Source organism: Lissotriton helveticus, chromosome 6 (genome assembly GCF_964261635.1).
Source record: "Lissotriton helveticus chromosome 6, aLisHel1.1, whole genome shotgun sequence".
Taxonomy (NCBI): domain Eukaryota; kingdom Metazoa; phylum Chordata; class Amphibia; order Caudata; family Salamandridae; genus Lissotriton; species Lissotriton helveticus.
The window spans coordinates 1,260,020,598-1,260,036,978 of NC_136067.1; the positions used below are offsets into that span (position 1 = coordinate 1,260,020,598).

Here is a 16,381-nt window from a genome sequence, read left to right on the forward strand (position 1 = left end):
GGCCACGTGGGCCTCGCTGCACACCTTTGCGAGGCACTACTGCCTGGACAGTCAAGTCCGGAGGGATGGCTTCTTTGGCCGTTCGGTCCTCCAGGACTTTCTGGTGTAGGTTGTATTGGTTCGCAGACCCACCACCGGGGTTGGTATTGCTGGGGTATCTATTCTAAGGTAAGGAATCTAATACTAACCTGTTTCTTTCAGATGAACAAGTTACTTACCTTCGGTAACGATATATCTGTAAGAAACAGTAGTTAGTATTAGATTCCTTACCGCCCCTCCCATCCTCCCCGTTCTGCGAACTGATACCTAGGGTTAAGGACATCCCTTTCAGGGCCCTAGTTTTCAAATGGCACCAGTGTTGGTTCTCACATGGCTCTGCGTGTTCTGGCGCGGAAAAGCTGTGTGCAAAGAACTGACGTCAGCGCGCGGAGGCGGCGTCTATATACTCCAGCGACGTCATCACGGCGCACGACGCCGACGACGCGGAGCCGCAGGGGACGCCTGCAGACGACGCCTACCGACGCGCAGGGGTACTGCTACGCAAAAGTTTCCGGATCCAGACTGACGCCTGGGGATATTCTAAGGTAAGGAATCTAATACTAACTACTGTTTCTTACAGATATATCGTTACCGAAGGTAAGTAACTTGTTCACCAAGAGTGCTACACATTCTAAAAAGATAAATCCATATCAATTAGCACCAATCAATAGCATTCCTGCTCATGGACAGCAAGCTAGGCCAACTTTGGAAATAACCCCCAAGTGAGAGACTCTGAGTTTCCCGCATTTGGGTATTTTTAGAACGTTGGATCATTATCTTTTACTTAAACAAAATTTGACAAGGATCCTAGTACGGTGTAGAACAGGAGTAAGCTCCTTCTTTCTCAACTGGAATGGGCATTTCTCTATAAAATCATTTACCTACCCAAATTTCCTGGAATATACCACCTTCAAGGTCCCTGAAACATGTTTTCAAACTGTGGATGAGGTCTCGAGAGTACTATTGTTTTTATGTGGACTGAAGACCCTAGATCAATGAATTAACGTAATCTTATTTATAGAGCATCTAGATGATGATGATGCACAAAGATGGAGTATAGAATGACCTCCAAAAATCTAAGGTACTATTGTGATAGCTTTCCAAATGCTTATGCTCGCCACCTATTGGCCATAAAAAACAGTGTAGGACACCCCCTTTGAAATCCTATGGGTGGTGTCAGGACGGGAACAATATCGATTAAAAAAACAGGGAATCCACCACTTCAGAAGTCTGTCGTTGATCGGGTCTCGACGTTCATTCATTGATCTCGGGTCTTCAGTTCACATAAGAACATTTCTCCCTGAAGGTGGTCTTATAGATGGTAGCACAAGACAAGACCGAATCGTCGACAATCCCACCCATTTTCATGCATAAATGATCTTTCTGGAAATGTTCCCTGTATACTCAATGATGTTCTCTTTATTTGAAAATATGTGAAATGGGCTACAACAAAAGAGTTCATGAGAAAACAGTTGCTGTGAAGATAGTCTATCTCAGTCTCTTTTTTATTTATGTGAATTGTATTTTGTACCCTTATTTGTAAACAGAATTTTCTACATAAATTTGTACTTTTAAGGTATACATCGGTCTTGCACTACTTGCATTTCTATTGTCGATATACTCGCTTTGAATGAATGTAATTCATTTTGTTAATTTGTTTGCCTGAAGCCACTTATATGGGCTTTATAAATGTATTTGTTTGAGCCAAGAAGATGTTCTTTGTTGAAAAAAATCCCTTATAGGCATTTTTACCTGACCTTGATTTTGATTTACCCAAGCCTCTAAGAGCAAGGGTCGATTGGGTTGCCCAACATTTTGTCAGTATCTTTTATTCTAGAGCATTCTGAGACAACTGCTCCAAAGTAAAGTACGGGAACTCTTACCCCTATTGCGTCCCATAAATTACCTCCATCTTTTCTAAAGGACCAGCTTGCCCCAACATGTCAGAGCCAACATGAGGTAAACCCCATAAGTTATCAATGGAATTTGGGCTTCGTTGTAAACAGTTTTAATACCCAGCACAATTGAGCTACGAAGAGGTTTGGGTTGTAACTGGGGACCTGCACTCTCTTGGTTTCTGATGAGTACCATTTTAATTCATTATTATTTTCTTTTTATTACTTAAAAACAAAGTGGACATTAAAGTTGAATGTTGTCTACTGTGTTACATTGTACAATTTATATGCCCGCCATCTCTTAGAATAAGCCTTGACTGCTCAACCATCTTTCTGTTAGAAAGTCAAGCACTTAAAGACAGTTTCTTGGCTATCCAATTCAGAGTGCAATAGCATTAGTGCTCTGGGACACTAGTGGTAAACAACATACCCCTAAAATATAATGCCCAAGAACATCTGCTCCAGGACCACAAAAAAGGCCTTGCAGTTACTCGCTTTACTATTCTGCCACTTGTGTATTGAAGCAATGGGTTGACAGGCAGAAAAGGAAATTACCTAACAAGGGAATTGTTGGGGAAATAGTGTGGTGGGGTCTAAGGTGTGACCTAAGTGCTGCAAACCCACAGGTTCCCAACTTTGTTTAACTTGTGCTATACAAAAGTGTTCCTCTCTCCTCTAATAGTAAAAGATATCCAATTGGACTGCAGCTAGTTGAGCTAGAAGTGAATGTTACTGTTGTTCATTTTCTGTATTTTATGTTGTAAAATGATTTCCCTGTATGTAAAGCTTAGTACTTTTATTTATCATCTACATTTACTATTTGCAGGGAACACCATTGATGTTGAGCAGATCAGGCTGCAGCTTTGTATTTCAGTGGAATACCCCAGTTGTGTGCCCTGATGAAGTTACCACTTCAGGTTGTTCCTTGACTGATGAGCAATTGGGCTACACTTTCAACTTGTCTGGTCTTTCTGCAGGAGCATTTAAGGTAAACCAATAGTTGATATTTTCTGAAAATAGAGTTCATATATCTTTCAGCCTCTGTAGTGCAACTATTTGTTTATCCGCCAATGCATTTCATGGTTTTACTTCATGGCAGTTGCATAAAAAAGCTCCAAAGTCTGTATGAATTGATATAAAATGTCCCTGACCACCCCAGTATCACTTCTCTCTCCTGTGTGGCACTGTGTTTATTTATTTGAAAAGTTTTATAAAGCGTGAACGTGAACCATACGAGTATCAGAGCTCTATACAAAGGAGCATATGTTGGCATGAGGAAAAAGCATGAGTACAGTACAAAATGGAATGTAAGAAGTACCAGAAAATAACAGGGTCATGGGGGAGTACGGGGGAAGACTAAATAAAAAAGGTGATGCAAGGTATCGGGCCAAATCATGGGAGCTGTAAAGTTCCAGCAAAGCAGTATATCAAAATGACAATAGGTAAAAAGCCTGTCAAACAGGAGATGGAAGTAGATTCAAAATATCATCTGGGCTATTGCTGTTGATGGTCATTCAGGAGCAGCCACGTGTTGAATGAAGCAGTCGATGGGTTGGATCTGATCTCGGGAGGAAGAGCGTTCCAAATTCTTAGAGCAAGACCAGAGAAGGCACGGTTGAATGTTATTTTCTTATTGAATTTAGGAGGTTTCAGTAGTCGAGTATTAGAGCTTCTTAAGTTCTGACTCGAGCCAAATAGCTCTGGTTTGTTTGCCAAGTAGACGGGGTATTGTAATGTATAGCTTTGTGCGTCTGGCAGGCTATCTTGAAACGGATCCTTGCTTCAATGGATAGCTGATAAGTTGAATTAAGTCAGGTGTGAAATGGTCATGTTTTCTGGAGCCCGTGATGAGTCTGGCAGAAGCATTCTGGATGGCTCTAAGCGGAGCCAATCTAGCTTTAGGTAGCTCAGCTAGGGTCACCAAACCATATTCAATTGTGAAGTAACTAGGGATTGGACTGCTGACTGGATGTCCTCAGGAGGAAAGAATGCCTTGATTTTTCTTAAGAGTGTTGAGCTGATGATTGGCTGCCCTAATAGTGGCACTGATGTGATATTGCATATTTAGGTATTTGTCCAAAGATCTAGCAGAGTCAACAACATGAGGGGTACAGATAAGTGCAGAAAGTTGTTTGATCAAGTCTAGAGTAGGTGCCGAGTGGTTACCGGGGGGCAATCAGCAGGAATTCTGTTTTGAGGTTATTTAACAATAGATGATTGAGTTAGCCACTGTTGAGTTTTTAGGAGTGCACCATTTAGAGTTTTTATATCATCTGGAGAGGAGATCTTCAAATACAGTTGAGTGCCATCAGCATACATATGGTATTGAATGCTAGAGCAGTTCAGACTATCAGAAAGTCGTTCCATGAAAAGGTTGATGAGCGTGGGCGAGAGTGCCGAACCTTCAGGTACTCTAACAGTGACCGGGGTACTAGCAGCAAGTGATTGGTTAACTTTGAATCTTTGGGTACGGTTATGTAAGAAAGAGGCAAACCAGTTTGAGACAGGGCCCGATAACCCCATCCTATATTGAAGAAGAGCAATCAAGTTATCATGTTTGATGGTGTCAGATGCTGAGGATAAGTCAAGAAGGATCAGAAGACAAGGAACATTTTGGTCAAGAGTTCTCAAGGCGTCATCAACAATGTGAGTTAGAGCTGCGTATGTACTTTCCCCCGCTCTGAAACCTGAGTGGTGGAGGTCAAGGAGCTGAAATTTCTCGATGTGGTTGCAGAGCTGTGTATGAACGCATTTCTCAAGCAATTTAGCTAAGGTCCTGATGCTAGTGATCGGACGGAAATTGTTGGGTCTGCTAGGTCAGCATTAAGCTTCTTGGGGATGGGAGTGACTTGCCCCATCTTGAGGCAGTCAGGCAAGAGAGATTCTTTAATGATCCGGGCCCAGAGTGTAAGAATGGCCAAATCGAAATCTTTGAAATCTTAGCGGGTTAGAGGATCGCTGAAGTGATTGGAGGGTTTTAAAGATACCAAATAATGAAAAACTCTGCATCATCTGGGAGCAGAAAGGCATTCCAAGAGGCGTTTTTTGTAGGAGTGCAAACTGTGGGGCAGGAAGGTGCACTCTCTGCCAAAGGTACCTCAGAGGCAAGGGAGCTCAGAGCCTGCAAGTTAGGAGTGGCATGTTGTAGTTCAAGTTCAATTTTTCTTGACTTTTCTGAGAAGTGATCTGAGAAGTCCTCCTCACTGAGGTAGGAGGTCCTGAGTGCAGAGATACGATTAGTAGAGTGGTTAGCTTGTTGTTTGATGATTTCAAACAATTTTTTGGGTCAGATTTCAGCGCTGTCAAGCGAAGCCCTGAAATGATCTATTTTGGCCCTGCGAATAGGTTTGTTGTAAGCGCTTCTCATCCTCCTTAGCTGAATAAGGCTTGTAATGGAGGGAGAATTTCTCCATAGTCTCTCTGAAAGCCTAAGTTTTGAGATGTTCTTCATTAAGGGAACAATTGAACCAGGGTTTGGATTGTTTGATCAGAATCCTTATGAGTTGCTTCAGAGCAATAGAGTCGAAAATACTTGACATAGAGTTGATGTAATGATCCGTAAGGTCGTCCAATTTGGTCATGTGAATGGGTGGCTCAAGAAGCTTCTTGCAACTGGAAGTTAGATTATTGATGTTGATGTTTCTAAGATTGCAAACCTGCTGTTTGGTTTTAAGCGGTTGACCTTGTCTTAGCATGACTTTTTCTAAGATGTAAAAAGAGATTTGGTGATGATCCGACCAATCACAGGGTATAATGTCATCAAGTTGAATGTTGTCTCTAGCTAGGATAAGGTCATGGTTGTGCCCTTATTGTGGGTGGGTCCATTGCAGGCCTGGATGAAGTTGAGATTGGAGAGGAAAGTCTTAAAGAAGCAAACTAAGGGGATCATTTGTGTCGTTCCAGTGAAGGTTAAAATCACTGAGGAAGATATGGTTAGGGTGATGGACGGAGCAAGAGGAAATGGACTCCATAATTTGTTCTATGAAGAGCAGGTTATCACAAGGTGGATGATATTTCGTGTGGAGCACACACAGACAAACTTTCCATTGTTCCAGATTTTGGTGACTAGGTGCTCACAGTAGGACATCAAAGCATTTTGAGCCAGTTTCATAATGAGGCTGGAGCGACGGATGCAGGCAATGCCCCCCCCCCTCCAGTTTTAACAGGTCTATCGCGTCTGATAATGTCAAAATCAGGAGGGATTAAGCCTGCCTTTGACACGGTGAACCACTCCATCTTGGTTCACCGCCTCAAAAAGGTGGGACTGTCAGGAACGGCTCTCTCATGGCTTCAGTCTTTCCTGATAAATCGGCTTTTTTAGGTATTCGAAGGAGAGATATCATCCAAATCCCTTTCTTTACAGTGTGGAGTTCCTCAGGGCTCATCTCTGAGCCCCACTCTTTTTAATGTATATATATGGCCCAGTTGGCGGATATTATATCCCCCTTCGGTGTCCATATAGTTCTCCAGTATTGGGGTGTCTTTCATAGATTCACATGCTTGAATATTCCCCGTCTTCAAAGTGGGAGTCCCATGGTAAATATCATAGCAATAAGATGCTAATAACATAAGTATGTAAAAACATAACACATAAAAATACACAGTAGAAATGCATAGAAATACCAGGACATAATTCATACATAGGAATACATGGTAGAGAGAAAAAACACTTGCAACATATCCATGTCATTATGTTAGTCCAAACTGCAGCCAAACTGGCGAAAGCACCCCTCCAGAAACTTCTCCTCAGAGCTCAGTCCCTCAGATTTTCTACCGCACGTCGTGTGAAGGGAGTCTCCCTGAGCTCTGCTCAGTTTTTCTCAACTTTCTTCTGGGTTTCCAGTGTTTACCATGTCTTGAAGTAAGAAGTCTTTATTTAGACCTTGTTCTTCTTGTGGGAAGCTGCGTTTATACTCTGACGATCCCCACAGCAAGTGTATATATTGTCTTTACCCGGACCATGAGGTGAGCAAATGTAAGTTTTGCAGGACCTTTTCTACTAAGACCCTTAAAGACAGGGAAGGTCGTCTCCTCCTCTGGTTGCAGAGACTTAAAGACCAGGATAACCAACTTTCTGATGCAGACAGCCTGTTGTCTAGTACTTCAAAAGCAGCCAGTAAGCGTAGCAGTGTGCAGGAATTGCCTTCTCCATTTCTAAAGAAGAAGAAACTCTCCCTTTCTGTGGCTCCTGCGGTGTCTTCACCTACTCCTGTTACGCCCACGAGATCTGACTCTCAGGCGTCTTCTGCTTCTTCCAGTCATGTTTCCACCAAAAAACATGTTAAATCGTCGACGGGAGCGTCGACGATCGTCCCGGCGACGAGATCTGCCGTCTCCGGCTCGTCGACGGCGACTGTGACGACATCTGCTGTTGGCTCGTCGACGACGGTTAAGTCGACGTCATCTATGTCGACGAAGGTATCTATGAGCTCTAGACCTGTGTCGTCGACGATACCTATCCTCTCGTCGACGAAACAGGAAGCTCTCTCGTCGTCGACGAAATCTTCATCGACGAGAGCTGTTAAATCTTCGTTGTCTGTCCCGTCGACGAGTGCTTTGTCGACGGCAGCATCTTCATCATCGACGACGACTTCGTCGACTTCAGGCCCGTCGACGACAGTGACGTCGACGGGATCATCATCTACATCTTCGTCGACGCCTATGCCGTCGTCATCAGCTAAGTCAATGACGACTTCGTCGACGATGACGCCTCTTCTTTTGCATTGTTGCCACTGGTGCCACTTCCACCGTCTGGATCTGGTCTTTCCAACGTCAGCCCACTGCACTAATGTCGCCAGGTTCAGGTAGACCAGTTGTCTATTACAGATGACAAGCAGCCACCTTCGCCATTGTTTGCCACTGGCTCTGAAGAGGACTCTGGTTCGGAAGAGGATGACTGTGGCCCTTTTCGGGCGGCACGCAGTCCCTCGGAATTAGTGATTAAGTGCCAAGACTATGATGAGGAACCTGAAGAGAATTATTTTCAAGACGAAGAACAATCGGTGCAGGTTCCAACAGCGACACTGCCTCTCCTCTCCAACCTACAACATATGTTGGAGGATTATAACAGGCGATTTCCCCCATCACATCAGGGTTCGCCAGTACCGGCAGCACCTGTGCCTACAGTACCTCCACCTGTGGATCCGCTACCACCACCATCAGCACCGTCCCTGCAAGTCCAGACGTCAGTCCAGATACACACTACTGTGTATGCCGATGACGACGTTCGCCCTGATCGTGTAGATGGCGAAGTCCAGGATGATGACAACGACGACGACACCATAGCCGATTGGGACGACTACCAAATTCAGACGCCGCCCCTCCTCCAGTGACACCTGGGGATTCCCCACCAGTGGACATTGCCAGCTTCCATCAGTTAATGGACAGGGCGGCCCAACGCTTTAAACTGCCAAGAGTCCAAAGAGAAGAGGACTGTTTTCTGTATGACTTTAAAAATCAACCATTTAAACAGGTCCATACAGTCCCCATTATCGATTTCATATGGAACAAAGGGTTGAAACTTATGCAGACACCAAATACCATCCCTGCTCAAATGCCTCGCCTAGAAAAGAAATACAAGGCACCCATTGGTTCCCCCGCGTGCCTGATTTCGCAGCCGAAGCCAGATTTGGTGGTCACTCAAGCTGCTCAGCGTCGCTCAAGGAACCCAGCATCACCTGTTACAACTCCTCCAGATCGGGAGGATCGTCACCTGGACGCCATTAGGGCGGAAATTTTCATCAATGCCCTCTACCACGGTGAGAGCAGCGAATGCTTTAGCTATTTTAGGGCGATACGACCTTCAGATGTGGTCTGACATGGCTGCCCTTGTAGCCCTCATCCCGGAGCCCTCCAAGGCTGAAGCCTTGAAAATTCTGCAAGACGGAGAGAGAGCAGCTGAGGAGATCATAGACTGCTCAGTAGACATCGCATCGACTGGTTTCTGTCAGCTTGCAGGGGCAGCCGTGTTGCGGCGACAGGGATGGCTCCGCTCCACCTCTTTTCGTCAAGAGGTACAGGCAAAGATCCTTGATATGCCGTATGATGAAGAGTCACTCTTTGGAGCACATGTTGATGAGGCTCTTCAAGCCATCAAGAAGTACACCGACACTGCTCACTCCTTAGGGACCTTACAGTTCGAAAACAACCTTTTGGTGGCGCACGTGGACGCGGCACCAACTCCAATTTTCGTGGAGGATCTAATCAAACATACCGCTCCTACAACCAGGATAATCAGCGCTACTCTTCTCAGCAGCAGCAGTCCTCCCGTCAGCAGTCCTCCAAATCCTATCGAGGAAAGTCTGCCTATGGAGGATCTACCTCCAAACGACAATGACTTGCCTTTCCCCCCAAAAGTTGGAGGTCGAATCTCCCTGTTCTCTTCTCAATGGTCCTCCATCACCTCAGACCGTTGGGTTCTGGACATTGTAGCGAAGGGCCATGCTCTGGAGTTCGTCAAGATTCCTCCTCCAACTCCTCCATCCGGCCCACCTCCACCCCACCTCAAGGAGTTGTTCCAACAAATTCGTATTGTGATTTCAAAGGGGGCCATCAAAGTGGTTCCACAGTCTCAAAGAGGAAGGGGGTTCTATTCCCGTTTTTTCCTTATCCTCAAGAAATCAGGAGACTGGTGTCCGATTCTGGACTAACGAGCGCTGAACAACTATCTCAAATCCCAATCCTTTTGTATGCTCATGGAGATTTTGCGTCTTCTCTCCAAAGACGACTACATGACAACCATCGACCTCCAGGACGCTTACTTTCATGTGCCAATTCTTCCACGTCATCGAAAGTACTTGCGCTTCCGGGTGGGACGGAGGGACTTCCAGTTCCGAGTGCTGCCTTTCGGCCTCCGCTCCGCTCCTCGTGTCTTCACGAAAGTGTTAGCCCCTGTGATAGCCTACCTGCGGCTCCAGGGCGTCCAAATTTTTCCATACCTGGACGATTGCCTTCTCAAATCTCAATCTCGCAGCCAGTTGGTTCGGGACACTCAACGCTGTCAGGAGGTCTTCCGCTCCCTCGGCCTCTCAATCAATGCAGAGAAGTCGCAGTTTGTCCCAGCTCTCTGCAGAAACTTTCTAGGCGCTACCCTGGACACATCCATAGCCAAAGCGTTCGTGTCTCACAAGCGTCAACTGAAGATACTCCGCCTCGTGGCTCGTATTTGCGCAAGATAGTCCGTTTCAGTCCGGATCTTGAAGTCCTTTCTGGGGATGGCATCATCATGCATTTCTCTGATCCTGAATTGCAGATTGGAAACTCGCCCTATTCAGGAAGAACTGGACGGGCAATGGCGTCAAGTCACGGGATCCTTCAACGACATGATCAGTGTCACCGCTCGCATGAAGACGGCTCTCCAGTGGTGGGCGCAAAAGTCCAACATCGCAGCAGGGGTTACCTTCTTCACCACCGCTCCGGAACTCACGCTGACGACGGACGCATCCTTAGAAGGGTGGGGAGCACACCTTCAAGGTCTGTCGATCAAAGGCAAATGGACTCTGCCTCAGCGCTCTTGGCACATCAACCGGCTAGAATTGATGGCCATCTTTATAGCACTCAAGTCGTTCCATCCTTTGATCAAGGGAGAGTCAGTACTCATCCAAACGGAGAACACAACCAGTATGCACTATGTCAACAAACAGGGCGGAACCAAATCTCCTCTCTTGTCTCGTCTGGCACAGTCGATCTGGGATTGGACAATCGGTCACCACGTCACCCTGACTGCCGTTCATCTGCCTGAAGTCTCCAACATCCTGGCGGATTCCCTCAGCAGATCCGCGTCTTTGACCCACGAGTGGCAGTTACACCAACCAACACTCGACCTAGTCTTTCGACGGTGGGGTCATTCACCCTTGGATCTCTTTGCCACACCGGAGAACCGGAAATGCCCATCTTACCCAAGTTGGCATCCCCACTCCGGATCTTGCGGGAATGTCCTTTTGATGAACTGGTGCGATCTATTCGCCTAAGCTTTTCCTCCGATTCCACTGGTTCCTCGCGTGCTGTGGAAGATGCGGAGACAACCTTGCCACATCCTCCCGATCGCTCCCAGATGGCCTCGACAAGCTAGGTTCTTGGAGCTGCTTCTCCTCTCCCAGTGCGAGCCCATCCTTCTGCATCCTCGAGCGGATCTCCTCACGATGGACGAGGGTCAGATATGTCATCCGAACCCCTCCTCTCTGAAATTATCGGCCTGGAACCTGAGCACCTTGAATTTGCCCATTTAAATATTTCACCAGGATGCAGGGACATTCTCGCTCAGGCAAGAGCTCCGTCTACAGTCAAAACCTACAAGCTCAAGTGGAAGAGGTTTTGTCATTGGTGCGCTGATGCCAATATTCATCCTCTTCATTCCACTCCGGATCAGCTACTCCCGTTCTTTCTGCAACTGGCTCAATCAGGACTTTCACATTCCACTTTGAGAGTCTTCTTGGCGGCGATTTCGCGCTACCGTCAAGATGGTTCCACTTTGATATGCTCCTCCAGAGTCATTCGCCAATTTTTCAAAGGATTATTCTGGAAGTTCCCGCCCATTCGGCGTCCTCCTCCCACTTGGCATCTTAATGTCGTACTGGCTCAACTAATGAAAGCACCATTCGAGCCTATCCACAGAGCGGACTTAAAATTTCTCACCTGGAAGGTAGCCCTTCTCCTTGCTCTGACATCCTCTCTAAGAGTAAGCGATATTCACGCTTTCACCATTAAACCTCCATTCCTCCAATTCAAATCGGACTGTGTAGTGCTTCGCACCAACCCAACCTTCCTTCCTAAAGTACCTACTGACTTTCACATTAACAAACCTGTTTTCTTAAAAAATGTCATTGCCAATCCTCAATCTCCGGCAGAGCAACGCCTACATTCCTTGGACATTAAAAGATATCTTAAAGTTTACATCAATAGGACTGTAGGAGCGTGGGCTCTGCAATCCTATGGTCACCCCAGATTTTTGCTTTTTGCTTCACTGGTTTACGACTTTCCCTGGCTGTGGGCCTGCTAATCGGACCCACAGCCTAGCTGTTCTCTCTCTAAATTGACAACCATGTATTTTAGGTGCATTTACCAATTGGTACTGGGTCACCTTATCAGTCCCTGTACAGTGTACCTTAGGTATCCAGGGCATAGGTGTACCCAGGGCCTACCAGGGGCTGAGGCATGTATTATGCCACCCCTGGCTGGCCATCTAAACAGACACAACTGGCTGCACGACAGCTGGGGCAAGGTGGTGTAATCACCCTTTGCTGTAGATATAGTATACCTATATCTAACCTTAAAATGGACACATATACTCCTATCAGTCACTCCTATGGCAGGCCTTATCAATCCTGAAGGCAGAGTGCTTGGAATTATGTGAGATGGTGCTCTGGCATGAGCTGAGCCCTTCTGCAGCTTGCGGAACCAAGTCCTAATAGCTGTTCCATGATAACGCTATACCATATACTCTTAATTGCATTATAATCCTCGCGGTTGAATGCTAACTCTGGAATAACATTATCAAAACATGTCGAGTAAGGTGTCATACGAATTGGAATACTACCCCCTCGCCAATTCTGGCGACGGGGGTAGCATTCCACCCTTCTAGAGGGACACGACATGTATGTAACTGTGAACCCCGGTTAAAGTTAACTTGAGCCTTGGCATCACAAAATGGATGCTGCCACCACAGACACAAGTCTGACCTCCTGCTGCTGGGAGTCCTTCCAGCGAGGGAGGCTTGGACAAAGGGTTTCCTGCCTTGGGAGGTGCTAGCACAACCCCAGACAGGATTTTGTGTATTGGGTAGGATAGGCCTGAAAGTAATGAGACATGCCTGGGGCACACAAGGTGTCCTGTGCATACACCGGTTCAAACCAGTTGCTGGGGCATCCCTGCCCCAGCTCCGGCACGAAACCGGACAAAGGATAGGGGATGTAACCACCCCCCTTCCTGGTCCCACCCATAGGAGGGACCTAGTCGTAGTACAGCCCCCTTTAGCAGGATAAAGGTAGGAGCTGGTCCCATTCCAAATTAGATTAATCCTGAACTGAAACTCCACAAGAAGAAACTCTGGACTTCGACTTTCTACAACAGAAGACTGAAGAAATATCCCTTGTGGGCAAGGAGTGTCCACCCTGCAACTGCAGGCACCATCAAGCGTCCAGCGGCTTTCCCTTTGTCGTCTTCCCTCGAGGATCCAGACTTCAGAGCCCGACGAGACCCGGATTACCAGACCTCTCCGACCTCAACTCACATCTGCAGCACAGCTGAGATCCGTGGGTGCGACGAGACACGTGGTACCGGCCATCTTGGAAGAAACTGCACTTCGCTTCCAGCACGACTCCCGAGGAAAACTCAACCAAGTGCTTTGGGGTTTGAGAAGCCCCAGCCCCGAGCAGCTCCTGCACCGAATATCAGCCCTCCAGCATCCACGAGATCTGCGTGGGGCCCTTCTAACTGTTTGCTGCTCGACGCGTTGTCTGGTCACTTGCCGGCTGGCTAGTGACCTCCTAGACGACGAACTTTGAAAACTACACTGCTGGTCTGGTTGCTCCAGGCTGGCCCTTGCTCCCTTCCAAAAGAGGAGCACCCCGGACTCTCCTAGTCCGCATCAGATGCCTTTTTCACTCACCGCGTGGGTTGCCTTTGCCAAGGCCTGTTGACGCCGAATCCGGAACCAACACCGCCGACTGCGAGAGCCTGCGTGGGACAGCTCGTGCCTCCATCCTGGTCGTCGAAGACACCTCCTGGTCCACGTGGCTGCAGAGTCAAGCGTCCACTCTTCACCTGATCGCGACGACGACATCTGGTTCCTTCCTGGTTCCACTCCAGTCACTGGCTAGTGATTGTGAACATTGTCCCCTCTGCTTTCAGGTCTTCAGCATCTCTGATCCGCCCTTGGATCACGCCGGACATCTTCCTCCTGGTCGCCTGCCGCATCTTTTCTTTCAGGCTCCATAGACTTCAATGCAGAAACCCGACACGACTTCGCACCTATGCACCCGCAGCCCGTGGGTGAGGTAACGAGCATTTCGGTGCTCAAGGGTAGATTGACTCTCCTAGTGTCCAGATGCACAGTCGCTTTAGTCCTAACTAGTCAGGATTGTCCGTGCTCACCTTTTTCTTGAACTGTACTGTCCATAGACGTTGTTACGCATCTCGCGTGCGAGTTCACACTCTGCACACGTGTTCCGTGGGCCTCCTATTACTTACCTAAAGTTAGGATAGCGTAGTCCCAGCGATCCTACAGCCTCTGGACAGCTCCATTCCTTCTATCGATTTCCTTATACCATTTACTTAGTATATGGTTTGCCGTGCCCCTAGGGCACCATTGTAATTTTGTGCAACTTATCGTATTTTTCCTAAGAGATTGTCATGTGCTTAGCCCTCTGATCTCATAAAGAGTTCAGAGGTGTTTGTTATTAATAAATATACTGTTTATTTTCATAACAACCTGTGTGGTGTCCTTTCATCTGGTATTCAAGGGGTTATATTGTGGTAAAACGGCTGGCTTCACATGCCAAAAGAGTTTAGCCTAAGACTGCTTTGTCCATGCTACCATTAGGATAGCTGGTCTATAAGGTTGACTTACAACCAATCACCATAAGGGTTGTTTGGACTGATACAAGGTGATCACTAGAACTAGTGAGCATCATATATCAGGCCAACTTCTCACAAGGACGGCACCCTTTCGCAAGTCTGATCAACTGTTCATTGCCTATGGACGCATGAGCCAAGGACGTCCTGTTACCAAGCCAACTATTGCACGTTGGATTTCTTCAGCAATTGCTTTCTGCCATCAGAAATCTGGCAAGCCTCTTCAGTCTTCCGTGAGGGCCCATTTCACCAGGGCGATGTCATCTTCTACTGCCCTGTTTGCCGGTGTGCCGCTTCATCAAATCTGCAGAGCGGCCACGTGGTCCAGCAGGCATACGTTCACAAGACACTATTGCCTGGATGCCATCAATGACGCAGATACGGCAGTGGGACAGGCAGTGCTTCGCAATCTTATTTTTTTATTTATTTTTTTGGTTTAAATTTTTTATTGAAAAAAAACAAAAACAAAAGCAGAGTCAATGTCCGATAAAAGCATAGCAATACAGTATCAGATCAATTGGCACATACAAAAAGATATCACATTAAGGATCATTACATCATCTCGATTCAGCCTTATCCAATGCCATTTCCACCGATGGGGAGACACAAAGTTCACCTTGATAGGCATTCCAGTGCCCCCATTTTTTATCCCATTTCTTAGGGCATCCTCTAACCTTGAATACAGATTTTTCAGCTAGCATGCATTTATCCATTTCTGCCACCCAGCCCACCAGGAGAGGCCTCTGGGGGGCACCCCAGTGCATCTCCACCGCTCGCTTCACCAGCAAAAAACCTAGGGCCACCCATTAAAGCTCCATCTCAGTGAGGTCAGTTGCGCCCCATACATTAAGAAGTGCTTCCTTAGGGAAAAGAGGAATGGGTTTTCTCACCGCTTCCGCCAATTTACGCACCGCCCCGCCCCAAAATCGTTGGATAACTGGACATTCCCAGAGGACGTGGTAGAATGTACCAGGTTTGCCACAGCCGCGGAGACACCTCTCATCAGGGCGCCTCCCCAGCCTGGCCAGGAGTGGGGCAGACATATACGTTCTGTGTAGTATTTTAAGTTGGTTCAATCTGAAACGGTGATTTATCGCCGTTTCCCTAGGGGACATGAGTGCCGATCTCCAATCTTCATCGTCTTGGTCTCCCACATCCCTCTGCCACCTATCACGCAGGGCCGGAAGGAGTCGGGCATATTGTTGCACAGTTTGCGATACGTACACGATATTGCCTTAGTCTGAAGCGGTTCTGAAAGTAGCCTATCTTCTAGGGGCGAGGCCTCCGGAAGGCAGGAAAGGTTTGGGACCGAGGTTGCAATAGCATGCGTGATCTGGAGGTATCTGATTGTCTCACATTGGGCAAGATCGTGCTTCTGTTGAAGTTCGGCGAAAGTCAATAATTTACCCCTACAGATCAAGTCACCTAGAGTGGAGATGCCTATTGTGTCTCAGTTGTCAAAGCCCTTAAAGTGACAGAGGGAACCTAGCTTTTGGGAAGTCCAAAGCGGAGTGGCCCGGGTTAATATGTCAGACCAACCCATACTTTTAGTGGCACGGTGCCAGATAGCGATAGTCTGTGTCATGGGTCCTACGAATCGATTTCTGGGAAATTTACCGTATAGAGCACCCAAATAGTCCCCACGTCCCGTCTGATAGCGCTCAAGATGGTAAGCCGGGTTGGTAGGGGACCCGAGGATCCAGGAGTTGGTGGCCACCAGTTGGGAGGCCCAGTAATAGAGGCGCATATTTGGCAAGGCGATACCCCCGTCGTACCATCCCTGAGTTAGTTTATGTAGTGCGATGCGAGGTGACTTACCATCCCAAAGGAGGAGCCGCAAATCACCCTCCAATGTACGGAAAAAGGAGTGAGCAATC

At 47.2% G+C, this 16,381-nt stretch overlaps 1 protein-coding gene across 1 annotated transcript in view; it reads left to right on the top strand.

Moving 5' to 3' along the window:
- IGF2R (insulin like growth factor 2 receptor) overlaps positions 1-16,381 on the top strand; it is a 1,933,894-nt gene that overhangs the window by 1,307,500 nt on the left and 610,013 nt on the right. The window contains exon 37 of the mRNA XM_078648980.1: positions 2,761-2,922. Coding sequence (XP_078505106.1) covers positions 2,761-2,922 — 162 coding nt within the window. The remainder of the gene's footprint in view (positions 1-2,760; positions 2,923-16,381) is intronic.